The 23,126-nt window shown below is 40.1% G+C and overlaps 1 protein-coding gene across 3 annotated transcripts in view; it reads left to right on the plus strand.

Annotated features, from left to right (window-relative positions):
* sipa1l1 (signal-induced proliferation-associated 1 like 1) overlaps positions 1-22,226 on the plus strand; it is a 71,336-nt gene extending 49,110 nt beyond the window's left edge. For 2 of the 3 annotated variants that reach the window (XM_007542517.2, XM_016668127.1), the window contains 15 exons: positions 3,420-3,999; positions 5,434-5,532; positions 6,113-6,288; positions 6,711-6,998; positions 7,619-7,768; positions 8,181-8,311; positions 11,076-11,173; positions 11,367-11,854; positions 14,489-14,674; positions 14,991-15,156; positions 15,241-15,475; positions 16,120-16,290; positions 16,398-16,509; positions 16,600-16,678; positions 18,379-22,226. In XM_007542517.2, the coding sequence (XP_007542579.1) occupies positions 3,420-3,999; positions 5,434-5,532; positions 6,113-6,288; positions 6,711-6,998; positions 7,619-7,768; positions 8,181-8,311; positions 11,076-11,173; positions 11,367-11,854; positions 14,489-14,674; positions 14,991-15,156; positions 15,241-15,475; positions 16,120-16,290; positions 16,398-16,509; positions 16,600-16,678; positions 18,379-18,522 (3,103 nt within the window). In that variant the 3' untranslated portion in view covers positions 18,523-22,226. The remainder of the gene's footprint in view (positions 1-3,419; positions 4,000-5,433; positions 5,533-6,112; positions 6,289-6,710; positions 6,999-7,618; positions 7,769-8,180; positions 8,312-11,075; positions 11,174-11,366; positions 11,855-14,488; positions 14,675-14,990; positions 15,157-15,240; positions 15,476-16,119; positions 16,291-16,397; positions 16,510-16,599; positions 16,679-18,378) is intronic. The other variant, XM_007542621.2, reaches the window with a different exon arrangement.
* The last annotated feature ends 900 nt before the right edge of the window (positions 22,227-23,126 follow it).

A 23,126-nucleotide genomic window follows, 5' to 3' on the forward strand; every position in this document is an offset into this window, starting at 1 on the left:
AGAGAGAAACAAGGTAAACTTCATACACCTTCCTTATAATTTCTCCCCTTGATACGTGTCCATCTCTGAACTCCCCACAGCATAAAGTATTGACTTGGTTTTTGTTTTGTTTTTCCTTTTCTTTTTCTTGGCTTGTTGAGCTGCTGTTTGTGGATACTGGAAGAGCAGACTGCCCACACACTGGATATTTATAAGCCCACAAATCACTAAAACCACAGGAATTTACCCTTTGATTTCCTCTGCTCAACCTCCTGCCATGAAGATCACCAAGAAGCCTCATAGTGCAGCATTTCCCATTGTGCAGCATTCCTCTCTTTTTTTACCATATTCAGCCTCACCATTCTCTTCTCCTTCTTTTAAATCATTTCAATCTTGTATGCAATGTAATTCTTTACTTTTCTGCCCCTACCTGTATGTATATATATCACCATCAGTGCTCTCTGTCCTGCATGAGTCACAGGTCCCGGCTTGACTGACTCACAGGTGTTTGAGATCAGAACAAGTGATTTCAGAGCTTCGGTATAATACATTTAGCAGCATCTGTAATGACTGAAAAGAATGGAAATAAAAGGTCTCATTCTCATTGTTCTCCCTGCTTGTAGCCACTTTCAGCTCTCCTCGCTAAAATACCACGTGTGATTCATTACTCATTTGCAGAGTAGCAGGCATATATAGCGACAGTACTGTCAATTTCTTGCGTAGGAGTTGTCAACATTTTTCAGATTGCCTGTGCATTACTAAGTACTGTAAGTTAGCAACATTGCATAAGTCTTGAACAGCCATCAGACATAACGTTGTGGCCAGCAATAGCACTGTCTGGTCTGTAGCTACGCAGACAAAATGTCATCTTTCTTTTATCACTAGCATAATCTTCCTGAATAGGTTAGGATACAGGACCTTGACTGTTGAGTTGGACTCTACTCCCAGCATGCATCAATTGGCCCTTTTGCTGGATCACTTCTGCTGGTTCCTTTTTAACCATCTTCCATAGCTTTTGACAGGGAAATGATTTATCGCACTATCAAAGATAGGTTGTCAAAAACATCCTATAGACGCTACTATTTAGGCCAAGATAATGTATTGATTACATTATCTTTTCTGTGCCAGTAAGAGGCAAAAATACAATCAAAATTATGACATTTAGCCTTTGAGGAAATCAGGCCAAAGTGAGATAGATTTGGGGAAAAGAAAAGCACAAAGCTGTCCACCCTTGTTGTGGTTTTGAACACAGAAAGCAATGCAAGAAGCTTACTTCTGCTTCATTGTTTCCAGTTCCCATGGACGCCCCCACAGTTAAGTCTTTCTGTTTCTGGACGGGTGGTGCAAACACAGCTGTTTCGCAGAACGTTTGTGTTATTGTGAACGGGGCCCGAGACCTGGGAAACATGGAAGATAAATGTGTTGTCAGGTCTCTGAAACCAAGAAACATTTTTTGTACTTTTGCAGCTGAAAAAGGCAAGTGCCATCATGCAATTCTGTATTAAGGAAAACACATTTTTGGTTTTCCAATGCCAATTTCTCCTAAATCTCTTGTATTTGTTTGTTGCGAGTATCCTTGTTCAGTTGACGCTATATGGTCTCTTCTGAGCCTCAAGATTTCACCGTGATCGATTCGCAACTCCCCAACTTCTACGGTCTTGTTGCGGGTTCAAAACGGTAATTTAGATGTTGCCGATCAACTAAGTCAGTCTGCTGCCAATCAAAGTGCCTGGACTAAATACCTGGCCAGGTCTGACTCTTACCACCCCCAATTTGGTACCAAAAAATGAGGAAGAACTGCGCAGAATCTACGAATGAAGATAAATCTGGCTGCGAGTGATTGATGATTTGAGACATTTACTTTCTAGGGGAACTAACATTATAAGATGAAGAACATGCATCTTTTTCACTTGTCAATGATCGATGTGATGACTGCTGATGTCCAAGCTTTCCTACTTGGCTGTATTGACTAGACTTGAGCTGTTTCAACGTAGAGGAAATTCAGACAAGCCTTTGAGACACTAGCTTTTTCCCACTGCTTCCATTTATTTAAAAAAAAAAAAAAGGTTCATCCTGCGATGCTATTTCAGCCAGAAAAATGCTTCCTCTTTCATATCAGTCTGTCACAAGCAAGTTAAGGTGGGAAATAAGCTGTCAACAATTTGAAGGCTGGTATAATTGAACACCACATGTCTCCATCGAGGACAGGATGTCTCTAAGGTATGTTTAGAAATATGTGGGTGACACAGGTATTGCTTATTAGGCAATGTGATTAATCCCAGTGTCAACATGTGTGCTGATGCTTGCCAGCGGGGAATTGTGTGGGATGGGGGCTATGACTCCCTGTGCCTCTCTTGTCACCTGGCAATTATCACCTGTGGTAGGATTTCGTGATTGAGCTCTTTTGGTTGAGACTAGAAAAATTAAGCCATGTAGGAATATGAGCTCTCCAGGCCAGCGTGTTACTTGACACCTCTTTTTGTGTGTTTTATTGTCTCATTCCCCCACCTGTTTGCATTTTTTCCCCTTTTCGTCAGCCTTTTATTCACTCTTTTCTCAGAAGCCTTTTCCATTTTTTTTCACCCAAGAATCATATTTGGCTAGAGGTTTGGAAAAGTAGTCATGGTACATCCTTTTCTTCTCTTCCTGTCTCTCCATGATGGCTCGGCTGAATTATTGACATACCAAAAAGGCCAAACTACCTCAAATTGCCCTTTCATGATCTTATTGAAGGGGGAAAAAAAGCATATAATTTAGCTTATACATGCCTTAAAATAACCTCAAGTAAACACACCAAAATTTGACAGTGTAGCAGAAATTTTAAGCAACATATGTACATGTTCAAATGTCTTTATTAAAACTGAAACACAGCAGTTAGTTATTCTTGCTTGTGCTAAACCAGCACAAGCAAGTACGATCTTCCAATTAATGGAAGATTGTACCATTAATGACTCTTTCATTATAAAAAATGTATGATTCAAAGTTTTTGCAGCTGAGTCTGTAACTATTTAAAACATAGCAAATATGTAAATGATCTGTATTAAAGTGTCACAATCTTAATAAAATGTAGATATTCAAGTCTGAAAAAGTGCAGAATTTGGAAATGGAAAAGCTTTAGGAATGTTAAAAAAAATTAAAACACTGTCATATTTGTAGATACTTACTTTGGTAAGAAATCCTCTTAAAACTCAACAGGCATGCCAGCAGCTAAGCACATTTTAATTGGATCCCTCAGTGCTATAAATAGGTTAAGCTGTTGATTGAAATTTTCTGGTTGGCTTGTTCTGTAGCAAAACGATAAATCAAAACAAAAGTATCCACTGCTTGATGACTGGGTTCAAATTTCCCTTTCCAAACTGAGTATAACTAAATTTGATAAATCTTCTTTTTGAGTCTCTCCTCATATGTTTGCCTGGCTAATTTTTTATTTTTCTTCCTAGTGTGGCAGTCACCCGTTCCAAAGACATGCCCTCATTCGGCCCCCCTATCCCAGAGGGCGTGACCTTTCCAAAGTCATCAGTCTTCCGGGAGTTTCTGCTGGCCAAAGTGATCAATGCCGAAAATGCTGCTCACAAATCACACAAGTTTCGTGCCATGGCCACCCGAACTCGGCAGGAGTACCTGCGGGACCTGGCAGAGCGCCACACCACCAGCACTCCGATTGATCCCTCTGGAAAGTTTCCTTTCATTTCTTTGGCTCACAAAAAGAAAGAGAAGACCCGGCCGTACGAAGGAGCGGAGCTGCGCAGTCTCGGCGCGGTGACCTGGCCGGTTTACGCTGAGGATCATGGGAACGGAGGGGAAATCGAGGCCCTGTTGGCCATTTCCAATGACTTCATGGTCCTGTTGGACCAGGAGGCCAAAGCTGTGGTGTTCAACTGCGCCACTAAGGATGTGATTGGTTGGACCCTCAGCAGTCCTGCTTCTTTAAAGATTTTCTACGAGCGAGGAGAAAGTGCGTCTCTCAGGAGCATCAGTAATAACACTGAGGATTTCAAAGAAGTGGTCAAACGTCTGGAGGTAAGACCGCTCACTCCTACACAATGCCAGAATATTTACTTTATCTCAAATGGAAATTAAATACTGTTGTAACTCATTATACATGTTTGATGGCGATAACATGCTTTGAGGAAAGGAAAACGGTCCTCATGATGAAAATTGGATCAAATTCACTTTTATTTAAATACCAAAAATGCTTTTCCCTCTTACCTGACCTACTCATAGACTCTCCTACTATTCAATGCTGGCATTTTTTTTATTTTCGCATGCCAGCCTGCCGTCTCTTCATGCGTTTCACTTTATTGAGGGGAGTTTCAGAAACACCTCTGGACAACATTCTGCTAATGGCTCATACACCTACACATACGGTGAAGTGGATGCTTGTTCGTTCTTAGCTGTTTCCATGGAAACAGGCTGGGGGGAAAAGGTGTTTTTTTTTATGTAATCAGTGGAGCTTTAAAAATCATTCAGTGTTGCCTTTTGGTTTTGAAAGGTATAAATGCATGCATGTTTACGCATGTGAATGTTTTTTCTCTCATGATCTGTTTATGTAACTTGAATTTCGCAGAAATTTTGTTTTCATTCTCTTTCATACCAGTAAATTTCAACAAAAGTCCAATTATTCATTATCAAATATTGCTCTGTGTGAATTGGCTTTTGATTAAGAGGAAGTGATCAAACTTTAATTATTTTTCTGCTCTCTGTTTCTGCCCTTATGCCTTTCATTTTTTTCTAATACTCTTCATTGCCCCCATTAACACAGAAATGTTCAACTGCAGTAACTTTGTATATTAGGCACTTTTCAGTGGAGCTTGACTTCATTGGTGAAACAGAAAAATGCAGAGGTGCTTTTAAGCCTGAAGATGCATCATTAGAAGAAAAATAAAATAAAAATAGGATATATGTAGTGAGTAACCATAAGAAGGAGTTATTTGTGACTTAGACTCGCTTTCACAGATCCACTGTGAGCTAACTCATCGGTGGAGTTTCTTTTTCCAAGTGTTCCCATTTTCAGCCCTTCAGATGAAGCATAGTTTCTTCTCGGCCCTCTTCTATCCTCGCCTGAACAACGGGAGTCGCATGATAAAACAAAAATTCAAGGGAGTTTCTCTCTTGTAACTTGTCTTTGTCTCCACGCAGACTCGGGTTTCACCAAAAGAAAGAACTTTCCGTCTTGGGTGTCATTTGTTGAGTGCAAATCAATTCAGAAACCTGTGTGTGTGATGTAGCTGCATACTTTCTGCCCTAAACTCTCTTGGGCCTCACCTGTATCCCCTAAGATCTCTCAACTTCAGTAGAACCATGTTTACAGAGACACAGAAATAAACTCACCCTTACAAACAGAGGCAATCCTTCCAGCTTTCCTAAACGGACGTCAGTTTAACTTGGAAAAGGACGTCTCGACCTGTGATCACTTGATGGTTCTAATTCTCCCTCTGCCCTCAATCTGTCCAGTTTCTAACTAAGGGCTGTGAGACATCCGAGATGACTCTTCGGCGAAACGGTCTGGGGCAGCTTGGCTTCCACGTGAACTATGAAGGCATTGTGGCAGAGGTATTGTTTCTTAACATAAATGTTTTATTTTGCACATTTGGTCATGATTTAGGTGTTTTACTTAAGCTTAAGTAACTTTTTTTCATATTACTACCTATATGAGAATGCAAATCAAAGTGTTTGGTGCCATAGGAAGCAGTTTGACACAAAAATCTTGGAACCGGGTTATTAAAGATACCCTGTTGAATATTTTATATAGGCTAAAAATATCTGTCCCAAGCATATGCAGTAAAATAATGCACTAAATTTAAACAAGATTTCACCAGTGCGTGTTTAACTCTGTTTTTGATGCAACTTACTTATAATTTTGCTGGCTGGATATGAGACTGCAACAGTCAATAAGTCTCTCTTTTATTGTAAACAGTTGGATAATCCCTGGATTCTTACACATACAATGATTTAGGCTTTTTTAAAAAAAACATTTTTCAAATGTTCTCCAGTTTAAAAAAAAACAACAAAAAAAAGCCAATCACCATATTTGAATTGTGTCTGTGTTTATGTGATTTTTTTTTTTTTCTTAATAGACTCTAAAGTTAGAGTAACCAACGTTGAAGCTTGAATGAGACGTTGTTGTTCACAGGTGGAGCCGTACGGATACGCTTGGCAGGCGGGACTCCGTCAGGGCAGCCGATTGGTCGAAATCTGCAAAGTCGCTGTTGCGACTCTGACCCACGAGCAGATGATTGACCTCCTCAGAAATTCAGTGACGGTGCGTGTTGTCATCATCCCGCCACATGATGACGCCACTCCACGCAGGTAAGTGGAAGTGAATATATGTAAACAAACTCACTTTGACACCAGCTATTCTGAGAATAGTGGTTTTTTGAGGCTGTGTGTTTAGTATTTGGCATCACTGTGTCCAGTTTTAGAGTAGAAGGTGTTGAAATCTGACTGGACAAAAACAAATGCTTTTCAAGCCTAATTTAAATTAGCTTCAGAATTGCTTCCACATGGTTTAACTTGATGTCTGAACTTTTTACAGGCTAATAAAAATCAATCTACTTTTACAGATGCATCGGGACTCAAATCACTTTAATGTGCAAATTGTAAAAGCTGAGGCTTTGAGGCAGTAGGACAGATGTGACCTTTTATTTGTGACATTCAGTATTCCCAAATCCCAAAGCCACGTGAATGGCGAGGAACGTTTTAACTTAACCCGTTTGTCCCCGTCTCTGCAGGGGCTGCTCGGAGCTCTACCGAGTCCCGGTGTCTGAATACAAAGGCAGCAGCACAGACAGCGGCTCCTTTGAGTACAAGTTCCCGTTCCGCAGCAACAACAACAAGTGGCAGAGGACGTCCAGCAGCCCTCAGCAGTCCCTGACCGCTTCGCCGCAGCCCCACACCCCCAACCGAGCCATCAGCCTGGGCAGCTCGGTGGGGAAGACCCTGTCTGCTGAGAGGCTGGAGAGAGGCGCCGCCATTCCACGCAGCGTTAGCAGCGACGGGCGACCTCTGGACTCCAAGAGGTCAGAGCTGTTTAAATATGTATTGATAGAAATGCATGAATAGTGAAAGAGGGTTTGAAATGCTTTTTTTGTTTTTTCTTCTGGAAAATATGGAATATTTGATACAGTAAAAGATGCAAATGAACAAATAATTTATTTTTAAATAATTCTTCTTCCTTTAGTGTACGCTTTGTTCATTTGTAACAAACATACATCTTTTCTGATTGACATTTTTCCCCCATTAACTGATTAATAACTGGAGAAAAAAATGTGCTAAATAGGAGACTTATTTATTTATTTGTTTATTTTTACTGAATTTTAACCAGATGAAGCTAAAGCTATGCCACTATAGGAGTCCTGGAAAACATTGTTTAAACTTGAAACTGTATATATTTTTGTACAGTTTGGCTTAACTACTGTTAAGCCAAACTGTGTGTTCTTTTCTCATCAAATGACCTTCATTAGCATTTCTACTCTCCAGTTAATGACTAATTGATTGCTAAATTGGTCGACAACTGGAGCTAACATCCGCTGTATTCACTCTGGCATGTTTTTTTAGTTTTTCCATCCACTGTTGTTGTTCCTCACTTTCCAGTGAACACATTTCCAAAGTGTATCTCTATAACTTGTTTGTGTTGCAGGATGTCTCCTGGCAGTGAGAGCTACAGCCTGGCCTCCTCGCTGGCGTTAGGTCGTTCGCCTCACAACCGCAGCTCTCCCAGCAACCTGTCCTGTTCCAGTGAGGCTTCAGGAAGCTCTGCGCACTGGAGGCAGAAGTCCATGCCTGAGCAGTAAGAGCGACACAGGAATTGTTTGCCGAATTCGTCATATCCAAACTCAACATTTGTATCTTATAAACCTTCAACTTGCCCTGAGGCACTCACTTTGTCCTGATTATTCATCCTGTGTTTATTTTGGTGACATAAAAGCGATGGTGCAATCATCACTTTTCATACTTAGAGAACATTGAATATATAGGCTTTGGCATTTCAGCCCACAGAAGTAAATTATGTTGAAAATACAGTATATTTGTCAGACAGTTGTAATATTTCAAAGTAAGGTGCTCTACTTCCACCCACCACAGCCCTGAGGCTAGTTTTCATTATGTCTTCCTGCCTTTTCTTGCTCTGCATCTTTAATCATTTGTAACAAGTTTAAGATGTATTGCCTCAGATTTTTTTTTGTGATTTTCTGTTTTGACAGGTTTGCGAGCAGCCGACATTCACCCATGTCGTCAGAGAGACGGGAGGCGACCGGAGAGGGCGGATCGAGCGGGAAGTCCACCCCAAACTGGTCGAGAATGGAGGAAGGTGGAGGTGAACGAGGGTCAACAGGTGAAGTATTCCAGTGTGTCCACTCATCCTTAGAAAGACTTAAATTCATGTAGCTAAAATAAAAGCCTTAAAATGTCTTACATTTGTTTAAAAGAAGCAATTCAGCCTTAAATGTGTCAATTATAGGTCTTAAATTTTGTGGTGTATCTTGTGGGACTTTTCTGTCAGGCGAATGTTTGAATCGCCCATAAACATAATCATTGCGTTCTGTGACAGAAGGTGATTGCAGCTACTGCTAGCTCGGTGCTAATGTACCCTAGCTAGCTTGTTAGCTAGGGAAAAGTGCATATTTATCGCCTGTTGGCTGGATGACATTCGCCATTGTCTTACATTGCCATCCTGTGCAATGCTACATTAATTCTGTGCTTAAAAAGCTATTATATAAAATATGCATTTTGCTTTTGTACAATTCTGCTTGCTAATGGTCTTTAAAATAGTCTTAAAAAGTCTTAACTTTGTGTTAGTGAAACCTGCAGAAATCCCATATTCAATAATTCATGTTATTGAAAACTAGCTCAAATGTGCGGAGTCCCCCTCCGGCACTGTTTGCTTTTATATATGTCTGAATGCAAATGTATGTAAATGGTAATTTTAAACATGCAAAGAGTGGGTGCAGTTGATGTATGCAATGGAGGAGGAGACGGCACACGAAAGAAATCCTCCTTATTTATCTGTGCTTTAAAACCCTCTGAACTGACAGGTACCGTGAGGAGTATGTGAATAGTGGTTACATAAGCTGTAACTCTGACAGCAGCCTTTCTTAACCCTCCCATCGCCCTTCTCATTCCTCCTCCCATCCCCCTGCAAGCTGTGAATTATAAAGCCTTTACAGACATCTTAATGTCTCTGCAAACAAAAAAAGGTGGATGTATAATAAAATCAGCGGGAAAAAAAGAGAGATTTTCTTTTTGTTGTTAAATTGTTAGAGTGAATGTATTTTCGTCTCTTACACTCCTTTCTACTCTGAGGCTTATTAGAGGAGAAGCGGAAGATGCGTCTGTCATTGTGTGCCTTTCCTTCCCTCCCTGCTTCCTGTGTATCCCTCATTTTCTGTTGCTTCTCGTTTTCCTCTCATTCGTCTTTTAATTCTCTGTTGCAAGAATTCTCCCATCCGCTTTTTAAAAGCCATTTCTCTTTATATTCTAGCTGTGCATTTATGCATTCCCAAAGTCTGCCTTTCTCTTCTGATTCCAAGCAGAATGTTGCTTTTGATTTTTGACTTTCAGCCATGTCCTCAACCTGTTGCTGACCACCACAATCACAGTTGAAGGCCTCGGTCTTTCATTTTGTGGTTGTTTATAGCATTTATGTCATGATTGGTTAGGGAGGAACGATCTGTACTGGGGCAGCTGAGCTTAAGTCAGCCAAGATTCCAGCCTTCAACAAACCCTCTCTGTTGCGGTGTGGTTTAGAGTTCTGTCTTTTCCTTTTCCTCCCATTTTTAACTCCTGACCCTCTAGCTTTCAGCAAGAATGATGTGGCCAGGCTCTATCCAGAAATATCAGAAGTCACACAAAGTGCACTTCGTTCATTTCAACATTTTGTCTTGGTACCACCATACATTTCAGTGAATTTTTGTGTGATTTTAATGATGGATCAATGTAAATTACCATAATTCATAATTGCAAAGTGGAAGGAAAAGGATAATGTTTTTAAAGTTAGCTAAAAATCTGAAAAGTGTGGTGTACATGAGAAAACACCTTGTAGAGCCACCATTTGGTCTTTTGGGGTATATTTCCACCTGTTGGGCTTTAGCAATGTCTGAAATGAAAATTGTATCACCTTAGCAAAATTCAAATCCATCTTATACACATATCAAAAATTTCAGAGCTCAGTTTATTTACACAAACAAAAAAACATCCCAAAAAAAAGATTACCAGGTGAAATGAGGAAGTATGGCAGCGCTGTTGGAAATATATCCACCCCATCATACGTTTGCAGGTTTTCAGGGTCAGATGTTATAATGATTGAATTTAAATGCATGTTGAGGTTTTCAGATTTTCTTCCAGTTTACGATTGTGTGTTACTTTGTGTTTATCACTATAAAATACCTGGAGGTTTAAAGTTGCAGCGTAAAGATATGTGAAACGGTTCAAGGGACGCTGTAAACATTCCTCTTATCTTGTTTAGATGATTCATTTATTGGAATGTTTTAAATAAAGTGCTTAGTTTGGCTCATCTAAAGCAAGTTTAAATCAGTTGTGATTTACAGTATACTAGATATAAATCCACAGGAACTCTAACACTCCGGCTTACACCCAGTTCTAATTAGTGCAGAGAGCCCGTGGGCTGCAGTGCAACCGTACAAAGTAATAAATATTCTAAATGAGATGGAAACTACGTTTTTAGATTCATCCCAACAGATGTTATGCTTCCACCCCAGCTCTCCCTGTGTCTCATGCTGCTGTGCTCATTAACTGCCTGCTCTGTGTATCTTATTGCGTAACAGATAGACAATTACACAATAGTCCCATTTATGTCAAGGTTTACTTCGGGACTCTTTCATGCAGCACATCTTGCCCAGAGCAAGCAAAAGGGGTGGGTGGGGGGATGCATTTTTGTTTGATGTGCGTTGCTTTTGATGACAACCGATCTGGGATTTTGTTAATAGGCGATGAAAAGGCGGAATGAAAATAAGAGTGCTGGGTGCTTCCTGGCGGTTTTGTCGCATAATGATCTGTTGAATTATCAGCAGCTTTTCGGTGCTGCAGGGTCTGACTGCGTGTTTTGTCACCAACTCTGGTTTGGTTTGATGTTGTTGCAGAGGCTCCAGCTTCCAAGTCCGGCCAGGGCTACTCTGGAGCGCCTCGCATCCAGAGGCAGGAACAAGTCATCCACCTGTCCCCAAAGAAGGGCAGCCAGGTCAGGATGTGAAGCATTCTTCCTAAAGTCTCCTGACAGTACAGTTTGCTCTGTAAAATGTCAAACTCTTAGTTAATTAAATTAGTACTTGTGTAACATTTTGTCACAATGGGTCACTCGCTTATATAACACCTCATGTTTTCTCTATTAATGGAAACTTAACTGTTTTTATGGGGTGTTTTTGCCCTGGCAGTCAGACGGCCCGTACTCCGGCCACTCCAGCAGTAACACTCTGTCCAGCACCGCTTCCAGTGGGGGCCACAGCGACAGCGACAAATGGTATGACTTGGGGACCGGTGGCGGCTCCAGCGGCGACCAGGGCGAGCCTGAACCCAACGGCCTGGGCGGAGGAGGCTACCTCCAGGGAGCCTCGGCCGACAGCGGCATCGACACCGGCTCTTACGGAGCCTCACATCACTCCCACTCCCACTCCCACCATGGCAGCACCACCTCTCTGCTGGCCCCCAGTGGGAGCAGAGACAGCAGGGAGCGCTCTTCGTCTCCGTGGCACAGTCCGACCGAGGGAGGACGTAGGATGCTGGAGAGGTCGCCTGCTGCTGCCGAGTCTCCGGGGCCGCCATCAGAAAGGAGCCATGAGTCTGTGGGTCGAAGCCCACCGACTCATCTCCTGGTTAGAGACAGCAGCACGTTCAGCCTGGGTGATGGTGGATCGCATTCAAGGTCAGTTTGGGCAAGAAGTATAGACTCATATCAGTCAGAATATTATTGAACTGATTTTAATTCAAAAAGTCAGACAGTCTTCGAAGGAAATGGGACGTCCTACATCAGTCTGTTTATTTTTCTAGTATATTTGTCGCATGTCTGGCTCACCAATGTTTACCCCAAGCATGTTGCAAGATGTAAATATATGGAGCTAAATTGGGGTCATAAGGTTTTGAAAGTAAAACTGGAAAAAAAAAAAAAAACTGAATCTGAAAACAGAAATGTTGACACTGAAATAAAAAAATCAACATTGAGGCAAAGAAATTTTTGAAACAAAAGAACTGAAATGGAAAAGATTTGAATCTGGAAAGAAAAAGATCAAAACTACTTTTCAGATTTAACTGTATTTTTGGTGACAAAAAAACTTTTGCTTTTGTCATTTAGAGGAGCTTCAGATGCTGAAGGAAAGATGAGAATAAAAGTGGAAAAAAACCCCGTAATACTTTTAATAATCATAAAAGGTGATTTGGTCTCAATCATTATTATAAGATATATTTTAAAATAATTTATTAACATGTCACATTTATCAGGTTGCTTTGCTGATTATCAGAAGGCAAGAGGAAGTATTTATGCTAAGCAAATGTAATAATTATTGAATAGTGAATAAATGTGATCAAAACATTCAAATAGATAATTTTTCTTGACATTTTGTAGCCTAGAAGTTAATGCTATTGGGAGGCTCTGATTTAGAAAATGTTTTTCCATAAACCTGACAGGAAATGTTGATATTCAAACTGTATGTTTGTGATGTAACAGTACATTAAACTTCCACCGTCATGTCATATGAATCAGTTTTTCCCCATATCATATCTTTCTGTGTTTAACACAACATGGAAATCCATCTCGATCCTCCTTCCCCTACACAGATGAACCTGGGCTTATGTCATCTCAACCAGCTCAATCTGTCTGTGTTTGGCAGACGACCCGCATTCCTGAGATCTCCATTCATGCAGTTCTGAACTGACTCTTTTCCACTTGATAAAGAATCAAAACAAGAGAATAGGATAACTGAAGCAGTAGGAAAATAAATCATGTGACTTGGGGACTGTATTATAAATTTTAGACCAACAAAAAAAAAAAATCGTTGGAGAGAAAAGAAATTCACTGTTTGGTTGAACTGTTTCTGAAACACAACCCGACTTTTTCGTACTCTGAATGATGATTCTTGCACAAGTTTTGGGCCTGGTTAAGCTGGTAGACACATGATCCAGCCAGAGGCCGAGGTAACAATCTAAAGCAGATGGCAAAACACAAACTGTGTGTTGTTTTAAAGTCATAAACTCACTTGGCCTGTTTTGTAGCTGCTTTTTTTTATGTTTTCACAACTTTTTATTACTTCTAATATTTATGGACTCAGTCGACTCCTATCTGCTTCCAAGCAGCCAAAGCAAACAATTTGTGTAATAACTTTAAGATGCAACTTGCACACATACAAAAAAGCAACATATATATTTAGCTTTTATAAACTAACATAAAAGTTTCACCTTTTTACCCAAGTTCAGCTTCGATTTTTGAATTTGACTCTTTTATTTTCTAACTTGTAACCTCAGCACGTGCCGCAGCGTCATTCCTGTTCTCATTACTTGTGCCAAAATTTCTTTACCCAAAAAGACCACGTAGCAGACAGCCTCCTTCTCAGCAAGACTTTTGCTGGAAACCAAGCATAAAGAGTAACTTTAATTCCCTCTTATCTTTCCACATTAGGCCTCTGGAAATGTGGAACACATGTCCTACTTTTCAAAGCTGAGCTCGTGTCTCAAGCTGAGGCGAGCTCCTGTGTCCGGCTCTTCCTGTTGGACCAAGTTCATTTCATTGGTCCAGACAGAGTTGCACTATAGTTGTTTACCATCAGAGTTATGGAGGGTAAGAGAGGGAGGTAAATTTGGCTGCTGCTAATATGTTTAAGCAATAAGTACATCATGTGCCTCTTCACATTTGGGTTACATGTGATAAATCAGCACAGAGTGACACATATTTATAGGAATAGGGACATTGGGTTTAAATAGGGGTGGGCATTTATCATATCATTTGTAATTTGTAAACGATAAATTCCAATTAATGATGCTTAAAAACCCCTAAAACTGTCTCTATTATCCATATTTCTCTGTTTGTCCAATAGAGGTGATTAAATAAATATCAAAACATTTGAAAATATGATTTAATGCAGTTACAGTGTGCAGTTTAGTGATGCAAATCACGCTTTTTTAAAAATTGTAATGATTTATTTTTTTTAAATGTGACTGATGTCCAAAAGAAGCGTATGCTTTTCAAGACCAGTATTTGTGTTTGTGGGGTTATGATTGCTATTCCATACAGTCACAGCCATACAGTTACCTAAAAAAGTAATAATTTGTATTGTCGCTTTTACAACAGCTCCACAAAATATCGGGATAAAAGTTTAAACCCATATCGCTCCCACCCTTAGTTTAAAAAATATATATATGTATTTTAAAGTGGGGGACACGTTTATATTGCTACTAATCAGTATTATTTACTAAATAGTTGGAATTTCTTTTGAGTAAAACATTTACTCCTTGTTCTCTCCTTACCGAGATAATTATGCATCATCTCATTTCCTTGGTTTCTCCTCAGGCACTCTGGCCACAGCTCACCCAGGGAGGAGTCGTCGTCTTCAGCCACCTCCCCTTCGTCTCAGTCTTCGGTCTCTCCCGGGCCAAAGACCTTCTACCCCCGTCAGGGAGCCCAGTCCAAGTATCTGATTGGCTGGAGGAAGCCTGGCTCCACCATCAACTCTGTGGACTTTGGAGACACACGGAAGTAAGGAAGAGCGGAGAGCATTACAGCAAATCTTTTAACAGTTTTTCTCGAGGCTAAACTCTGATGAAGGGATCTGTTAAAAATGTAAATATTACCATATATTTGTCTTTTTATTTATGTCATATTTAGTTGGCATTTCTCCTTTGCCTCTTTATTCTTTTTTTACGTTTGACAGCATTTTTCTCCTCATTACATGCAAGTCTCATCAGAATTCATTCAGTAATGACATATCTGTAGCTTTATTGCCTCCTTGTGGCTGAGGATTGTACAGCAGGCACTTTAATTTGTCACACTAATGTCATGCTTATGGTTTCAGGAAATCTCCAGGTGAAAGTGGAGATGTGGCCCCCACCCCGGCAGCGAGACCGTCACTTAGAGACATGCACTCCCCCCAGACTCATGCTAAATCTACTGTGGAGGAAGATATTAAGAGACACCCTGCTCATGACACTCCACCTCCACCAAGAAAACACAAGGAAAAGGTAACTTTGCACAGAAGCGGACAGGGAACAAAAGTAAGATTTTAAATGATCTCATCCCCACTCTCACCCTTCTATTCGACTCAGCACGGCCAGAAGTCGCCTCCAAGCCAGCCGCTCAGCCGTCGCCGCTCGCTGCACCGCACCCTGTCAGACGAGAGCATCTATCGCGGTCAGCGGCTCCCCTCGCTGAGCGACTCGGTCACTGAGCCGGCGCTCGCCACCGACGTCCTCTTCAGCTGCTCCACCCTTCCTCGCTCTCCCACAACTCGCGGCGTGCCCCTCAGGCGACCTTCCTACAAGTTAGGAGTTAAACTTCATGGTAAGAAGGAGAAAGATTTACTTTGTACTGGATGCAGGTGCTTAAAATCCCTTAAAATACTTGAATTCTGTATAAAGTTCTTGATTGAAACTCCAATCTAACATTTTTTTGGAAAAATGCTACTTACAGTTTAAACCAGATATTTTCATACACCTAATAAAATGACATGTACACACATTTTCTCACCATCTGAAAGTAAATCAGACCAAATTTCACTTGTTTTAGGTTAGTTGGGATTACCATAATTATTGGCTAAATGTCACAAAACGAAGTGACATTTAGCTTGAATTTTTTTTTCAAGCTAAAAAATTCAAACTTTTAGCTTGAAAAGTTTGAATTTTTCAAGCTAAAATTCAAACTTAGCTTGAATTTTCCTGTAGGAAAAGTGTGCAAACCGTGCCCTTAACATGTTTCTTTATTTCTTTTTCTTTCTGTAACAAAACTTGTGTCCCTCTCACAGAATAATATGTGTAATTATGTGAATATTCTTAAATCTGAACAGTGGTAAGACATTAAAGTTGCTTAACATCTAAAAGAACAGCTTGAAATCCATGTAAATATGAATGTGGAAATGCTGCCCCCTCTTGATTCGAAAGGTGAAGTGCTTGATGATGCGAGAGTTGTGCTCTTTTCCACATTGACAGGTGACCTTTCGGCATCTGACACGTCATTGGTGGATTTGGTGGAGCGTCATCGGGGACCCCTCCCTCAGGAGCTGATGCCCCTCCCCTCTTCAGGTAGAGACAGTCCTCTCGAGTGGACTCACCTGGTGGATGTGGCCAGTACCTTCGAGAATGAGAGAAACACACACTACAGTAAAACAAAAAATACTTGTTCTACACCTTAAAGCTCATCAACACACCGACTTCTGTGAATGCAGAATTTAGAATAACTTGAACTTTTCTCCTTCTCCTCCTTCCAGTCCAGAGAAGTTACGTGTTTGGAGATGCAAACCACCGAACCAGCGGAGCATCCAGTCCTCAGCAGCCACACATAGAGCTGCAGCCTGCTCCTCTGTCACGACCCTCGTCAAGGTTTTTATTTTCACACTGTGACAATATTCCCCTTTTCAGCAGATTTTTGATTTACAAACTTGCTTTCTGGGATGTTTTGCATTTCTGCAGTGAGGGTCACATAGGGCTGGAGAGGAAGGTGACTAAACTGGAGGCCATGGTGAAGATGCTACAGGAGGACCTGAAGAAGGTGAGATAAAACTTCTGTTACCTGTATTCTGCATCAACTCTACCATCTGGGTGATAACTTACATTAGTTGGATCATTTCTGGGAAAACAAAAACTAAATTAACTAGTATTAGTATTGAGGTTGGTCTTCCAGTGCTGAAAAACTACCAGAAAGCCTCAGAATGAACTTTATTTCATCAGTTTAATTGTGTAGAAACAAATATTATGTATTGATAAATGCTTTAATGTTTCTAGTCTGAGCTAATTTGCCTGATTGTTACGTTTTATATTGAAGAAAATGTTTTCTTTGAATTTCAAAAACGTTTTTACAGTTTATACCTAATAAGTTGAGTTTTATGACAGGATTGTCAAATGATCCTTTTGGCTTTTAGGGACTTAATATTGTAAAAATGATTTCTAAGCAATCTAGAAAAGAATAAAGTTGGATTTATTTTTTCAAATCTCCATAAATAAGGAGTAAAATAGACAATTGAGCATGAAAATAAAAATGTTTTCAGTCTTTATTCTGTTAACTAATGTTTTTTTTCTCATTTATTTTTAAATTATGTGATTCATTATTGATTTACCACATCATAAACTATAGATAAACGGTCATACAAAAATCCAAATGGGACTTTTTCACAGCTCTTTTTTTTTTTTTTTTTTTCTAGTTTCTAGTTTTGCTTAAATCAAGATTTATGGTTCTGAAACTAGTTCTGGTTTAGATACCACAAAGATTTTAAATCCTCTAATAAAAAATGACAAAATTTTCCTGATTTATAAATCTATTTATAGTGTAGGATAATAAGTCTAAGTGTAAGTCTCATATGAAGGAGAACTAATCTAAACTGGATTAGATGCTGTAAGAGTTTTGAATCTTGTAATTAGATGCTATCGTTTTGTCTAAAATATTACAAACATCTAGAATCACGCATTTCTTGTTTAATTGATAATTACAGCATGGGTAATAAAATCATTTTTTTACACAAGCGGCAAATAGAACGAGCATCACAGTCTACGTTTTGCTGAACCGAATCTCTGTTTTTATGTCCACCCCACCTCAGCCGTGCAGTTTACTTTTGTTGTACCTTGTGGAGGCTTTTTGAAATGTCAACTAAAAAAAATAATAAAAAATCGGCCCACAACGCTATTCAGTCAAGCTGTGACTCACTGTCTGCAGGCAGGAAATGTTTATATAAACACACACACAAAACTTCTCTGTCTTAAAGTGCACAAGTGAAGGCAACTTTATTTTCTAAAGCTGGAAATGTTCTTGAAAATGTTGCCCTACATACAAAATGTTTTGTGCGCCTCGCTTTGAGCAGTGGGGAAACATGGTAGTGGCAGCATCATCTTATAAGGATGAATATATGAGGAAGACTACAACCCTAGAGCTACAAGATAAAGTCTATTTCATGTGTTGGAACGGTCCAGTCAAAGTATGGACCTAAATCCAAATAGGAATTTGTGTCAATTGACTGAGCTTGAGGAGTGGCTAAGAAGAGAGGAGTTTGTGCAGATATACTCTAAAAGACATATGCACGCCACACTTTTCAGCTTTTTGTTTATAAAACGTTTTGAAAACCATGTGCGAAATATAGAAGAAAAAATGGACGGCTGCACGAATAGCACTGCAGATGTTGGTGAGAAAACTGGATTCCGTACTGCTCTTCCCTGAAGAGCTGCTTTAGATTCACTTCCTGACCTTTTCTTCTTGCGCAGGAGCGGGAAGAGAAGCTGCGTCTTCAGTCTCAGATCAAGAGGCTCTGGGAGGACAACCAGAGGCTTCAGGAGGAGTCCCAAACATCAGCTGCCAAGCTCAAGAAGTTCACAGAGTGGGTCTTCAACACCATCGACATGAACTGACCTCATCTAAACCCCTCACACACACAAACACACACATCGCTCATTTGCACACACGCTGTTTGCGAAGACGCAGAGTGGGATTTACTAGACCCTTTTTACAATCTTCAGTTGGTTTGTAATCCCCTCTAAATCGTGACTTTCTGTTTAAGTCAGGAGGATGAAATTAGTGGAACTCTCTTCTCCTTGTTTGACTCCCCTGATTTTCATTCAGTGGCCAAACAGATCTCCTCTTCCTCAGCCACAAGATGTTGACTTTCTTTCGCATTTATCCCAGTGGTCAAAATGGAGAATCCGCTAACATTTGGCCTTTTTACTCACCAGTTTTTCCTCATTCTCCTGCTCCATCTTCCTCTAAAGCATTCCTCAGCTGCTCTGACAAAGCAAACACTGTTTGCACCAAATCGAAGACGCCTCAGACGCCCCGTCTTAAAAGAAAACCACTGAAACGCCACACAAGCCTGTATATAACAGATCTGCTGCTGCAGCAAACAAATACACACATTATAGATCTGAAGCCACAACAGAGAAGAAAGCTTTTAATCTCACGTTAACGGATTCAATTTTGAATATATTTTTTTGCGTCTAAAATCACTGGACATCCAGCTTTCAGACATGTTTATTTTCCATTCTACTCCTATTTCATTCAGATCTTTTTTGTACACACCCACACCTGAAAGAGGAGTGTATTAAAAGCCATTGGCAAGCAGTGCCATAGACCAAGACTGATCCTGTGTTAATTGGTCCATCTCAGCTCTACGTGTCTTAAAAGCAATAGGAAGAGGTCCGGACTCCTGGAGTTGTTTGAGAAGAAGCTGGACAAACAGAACACCTGATGTGGAAAAGGGCGTATTTGCAAGAATTCAAATCTAAGCTGCAAAAAGAGCCTTCATCATTTTTCCTCTGAGAAACAGGGAAAATAAGGACTCATCCTCCCACTGCCTGAAAATAGAGAGCCGGCGGATTATAAATAAGAGACGATTATGAGCTGGAACGTTTGGAGTCTTTTTAATCCCAGGTTAATTTATTTCCTTGTATTATAATTCCCATAAATGAGTTGTTCTATTCGTACAGTACAACTGACATCAGTGTTTAGTTCTTCAAGACTAATGGTCAATAGTTATATTATTTAAATGGCTTTCTTTCCTAATTCTACCTAAAGCCTGACTATATGCTTTTTATTCTGTATTATGTTGTGTTTTGTGGTGCCCAAGCCTGCTGTTGTGTTGCTTACAGTGCCCTCTAGTGGTGACCAGTGAAAAATGTCATGATTTGTAAATGTGCTGCTTATCACTTGTGTTTTATTTAATTTTTTTTTCTTTTTTTCCAAATGCTCTTTTGATTCAAGGCCACAAAAACTCTTAGAACAGGAATGAGAACGAGAAGAATAAGCTGCCAGCATCTAGAGACAATCAGGTGGATTTTTATAAAAAACAAACAAACAAAAAAAAAGGAGCAGACTTAGTGTGGATGTTTGTGTGCGTGGAGGTTTATTTGTGCATTACATCTACAGTTTTCCTCAGGTTTAAGGGGACAAAATATCGTCGGGGAGTAAATTTGCACATGTTGAAGAAGTATATATAACTTTTAAGGATTTGAAATGTGTTGCCATAGTGAGAATGTCCATAAGTCTTACCCAGCCGTGCCTACAACACACACTCACTACTTTGTGGTCATTTACTACCAGGCAGAGCGGGGATGTGCCTTTGAAACAGCACCCAGGGAGCAGATAAAGAAGGGAAAGCCTCTTGATCTTCATCTGGATACAGTAACACACTTCTCGTTTTGTTTTAAACCACCTTCCCAATTTTTGTAGTTTGCTGTTGCGAGGCGTTAAATGTCTCTGGTGACTGGAAGCAATCAGACAGGTCAGTAACGTGAGATGGCCAGTCTTCACGCACGAGTGTTTGGATATGTGTGCCTTTTATTTGTTGGGAAAATTTGAGCTAAAGGACCTTGAAAAGCAAAGTTTAGAAGCCACAAAGAGAGAACTCAAAAGTTTACCCCTGTTAAAATGGATGATTTTTGTGAGGCGGAGATCATTTCCAAAAGTTCCCCTTCCATGTAATTCAACTAAAAAAAACAAAACAAAATGATTAGGATGGCTGCCATGCCGTGGTTGCATTAGTGAGCATTCCCATATACTAATAAACTTGAAACTGAATTTCAGCATTCTCTTTTTAACAGGATGTTGTTTTGTGACTCAAAGGTTCCAGTTTGGTTCTCATCAGACCATGACGGATCCTCCCTCAAGGTTTTGAGGGATTGTTGCTATTGAACGTTTCCTAAAAAGTTGTTTGTATCTTGTGATCCTGCTTTTTTTTTAAAATTTAAACGTATAAGTAAAACAGGAGATTCTTGTCAGATGGAGAACACTACCAGCATCTTGTCTTTTTAATCTCCTGACCGATAACTTTGTACACTCAGAACCGTTAGATTAGGGGTGTCCAAAGTGTGGTCTGTGGGCCACATGTGGCCCTTGAAGTGCATGCATGGCCCCTGACCACAAGTCAAGAATTGTAAGGAACTTGGCCAAGAAAATAGAAAACAATTGATCATGCAAAAAAATGAGAAATTGTCTCTTTCTTTTACTAAGGCAACAGTTGGAACCCTTTTTTATGTTTTAGATCTACAATGATATACATATTTCACAAAAGAAAGTGGGAACAAAAGACAAACTCCTGCATTTTCTATTTAAATTTTGTCCTGCCAATAGGTACGTTTTGACTCCACCGTGTTAAATCCATTGCAGCCTTTCAATAAATTATTTGGATATTTAATCCGAGTCGCTCCAGAAGACCGAGTGCTGAAACTAAATCAAAAACTAGTTCAACAAATTATTAGTCCAATTGTTTGCACACTTAAGCAACAACAGTGTCTTAAAAAAATGATTTCTTCCCCTTAGAGTTATGAAATGCATCACAAGAAGCTGACATTTTAACGGGTGTGTTTACTTTTAAGAGCTGCTGTTTTTTCCATGCAGGTGTTTTTCTGGAAACGCTTTACTCTCTGAAATGGTTATCATCCCCCGTTCTTACAAACGCTGGAGTGCATTAAGATGTATAAGTGTCGAGGTGAACGCCCTGCTGTGTTGGCCACACATTTCCAGAAACGTGAATGTAGAGTGAAACAAGCTTAAAGAATTGTAATGTTTTATTATTATTATAGGCGAATTACTCGTTCAGCTCTGTTGTTTTGCAGAGAGAAGCCAGCAGAGTGGACTCTCTCTGCAGGAGACTCGGTTCTGTTTTAAGAATCTCTAGTTCGTCTTTAACAGTTATACACCAGTAGATAATTCCAAGTTTCATCTGGTTTTAATAGTTTTACAAGCATCTGTAGAAATCAGCCCAGAAGATGTTATTGATCCATTAAGACTTGTTTTCTGTTTAATTCAAACAAATGTTAAGTGACTGATTAAGTTTCTGTACATGGGAAGAACTGTGGTTTTTGTTTCTGCAATGAAGAATGACAAAATATATCGTGCAAAGTGTATCTTATACGAAAACTCTCTGTAAACTAGTAAAGTTTCTTTTTTTAATCTGTAAATGTATTAAGTTACAGTTTACTCATGAACTTTGTTTTGTTTCGCTGGACAGGACGGATATTTCAAATGTGAATGTAAAGATGTTTAGAAGGTTCATTTTGTTTTGGAGATCCTTTGCACAGTGTTGACGCGTTTTGGATATAATAAGGGTTAATTTACATTCCAGTGCAGTTTCTTTATTTTTTGTCCAGATGTTTTTGTGCAGCTGCCGTTTGACAAAAGGAGGATGCTTAATTTTATTTCCCCTCATAAAACAGGAACCCTACTTTTCTTTAATGCGCCACTGACCAGGTGGGGAAAGGAAAGAACAGACGGGATGTTGCACGTTTCGTCGGGATGCTCGTCACGCACAGCTTGCGAGGTTGGCGACTGCAGCAGCAGCGGGAGGATGCGCTGCTGCGTCGTGGCGCGCGCCGTTCGCTCCTCTTCCAGGAACAAAACTCCGAAAATAAAGCACACAGCATGAAGAGAGGACCAGAAGTTTTACAAAAATACTGTTTACATCCCAGATTCATTGTCTTTGTAAGATGTAAAAAAAAAAAAAAGGAGTATGACCAAGACATTTGCAGTGATCACAGTATTAAAGTTTCTGAAATAAATAAATGCTCTATCAGCTTGGTGTGCTGTCATTTGTGCTCCTCATGCATCAAGAGCAGCTCAGATTCAGGCCTGTCTCTTCTGTCTCCTGCTCTGGTCTTGTCTGATTGCACCTTGCAGTGAGTAACTACAGAGAGAGAAGTTGAATCTGACCTGCGGAGGCCTCGGGCTCCCACTGTTCTCACCGATTCATCTGATTGGACTTTAACTGCTCCCACTGCCAGGAACAAAGTCTCTCCACCTGCATTTTCTCCTCCTCTCAGCATGCGGTAGCCACTGCTTAAAGGGAGGGAAGGAACTAACATCATCCAAAAATTATAATCCGTTATCCGCGGTTTGTAAAATGCTTCTCATTTTCACACGGAAGCAGAAATGCAATCATGAAGAACTGGCAACAAGTTTTAATCGCAGCATTCTCCATGATTACTGGTGCGCCTAAATAACCGAACAACCAAAGGTAACATAG

Source organism: Poecilia formosa, unplaced genomic scaffold (genome assembly GCF_000485575.1).
Source record: "Poecilia formosa unplaced genomic scaffold, Poecilia_formosa-5.1.2 Scaffold1, whole genome shotgun sequence".
Lineage (NCBI taxonomy): Eukaryota > Metazoa > Chordata > Actinopteri > Cyprinodontiformes > Poeciliidae > Poecilia > Poecilia formosa.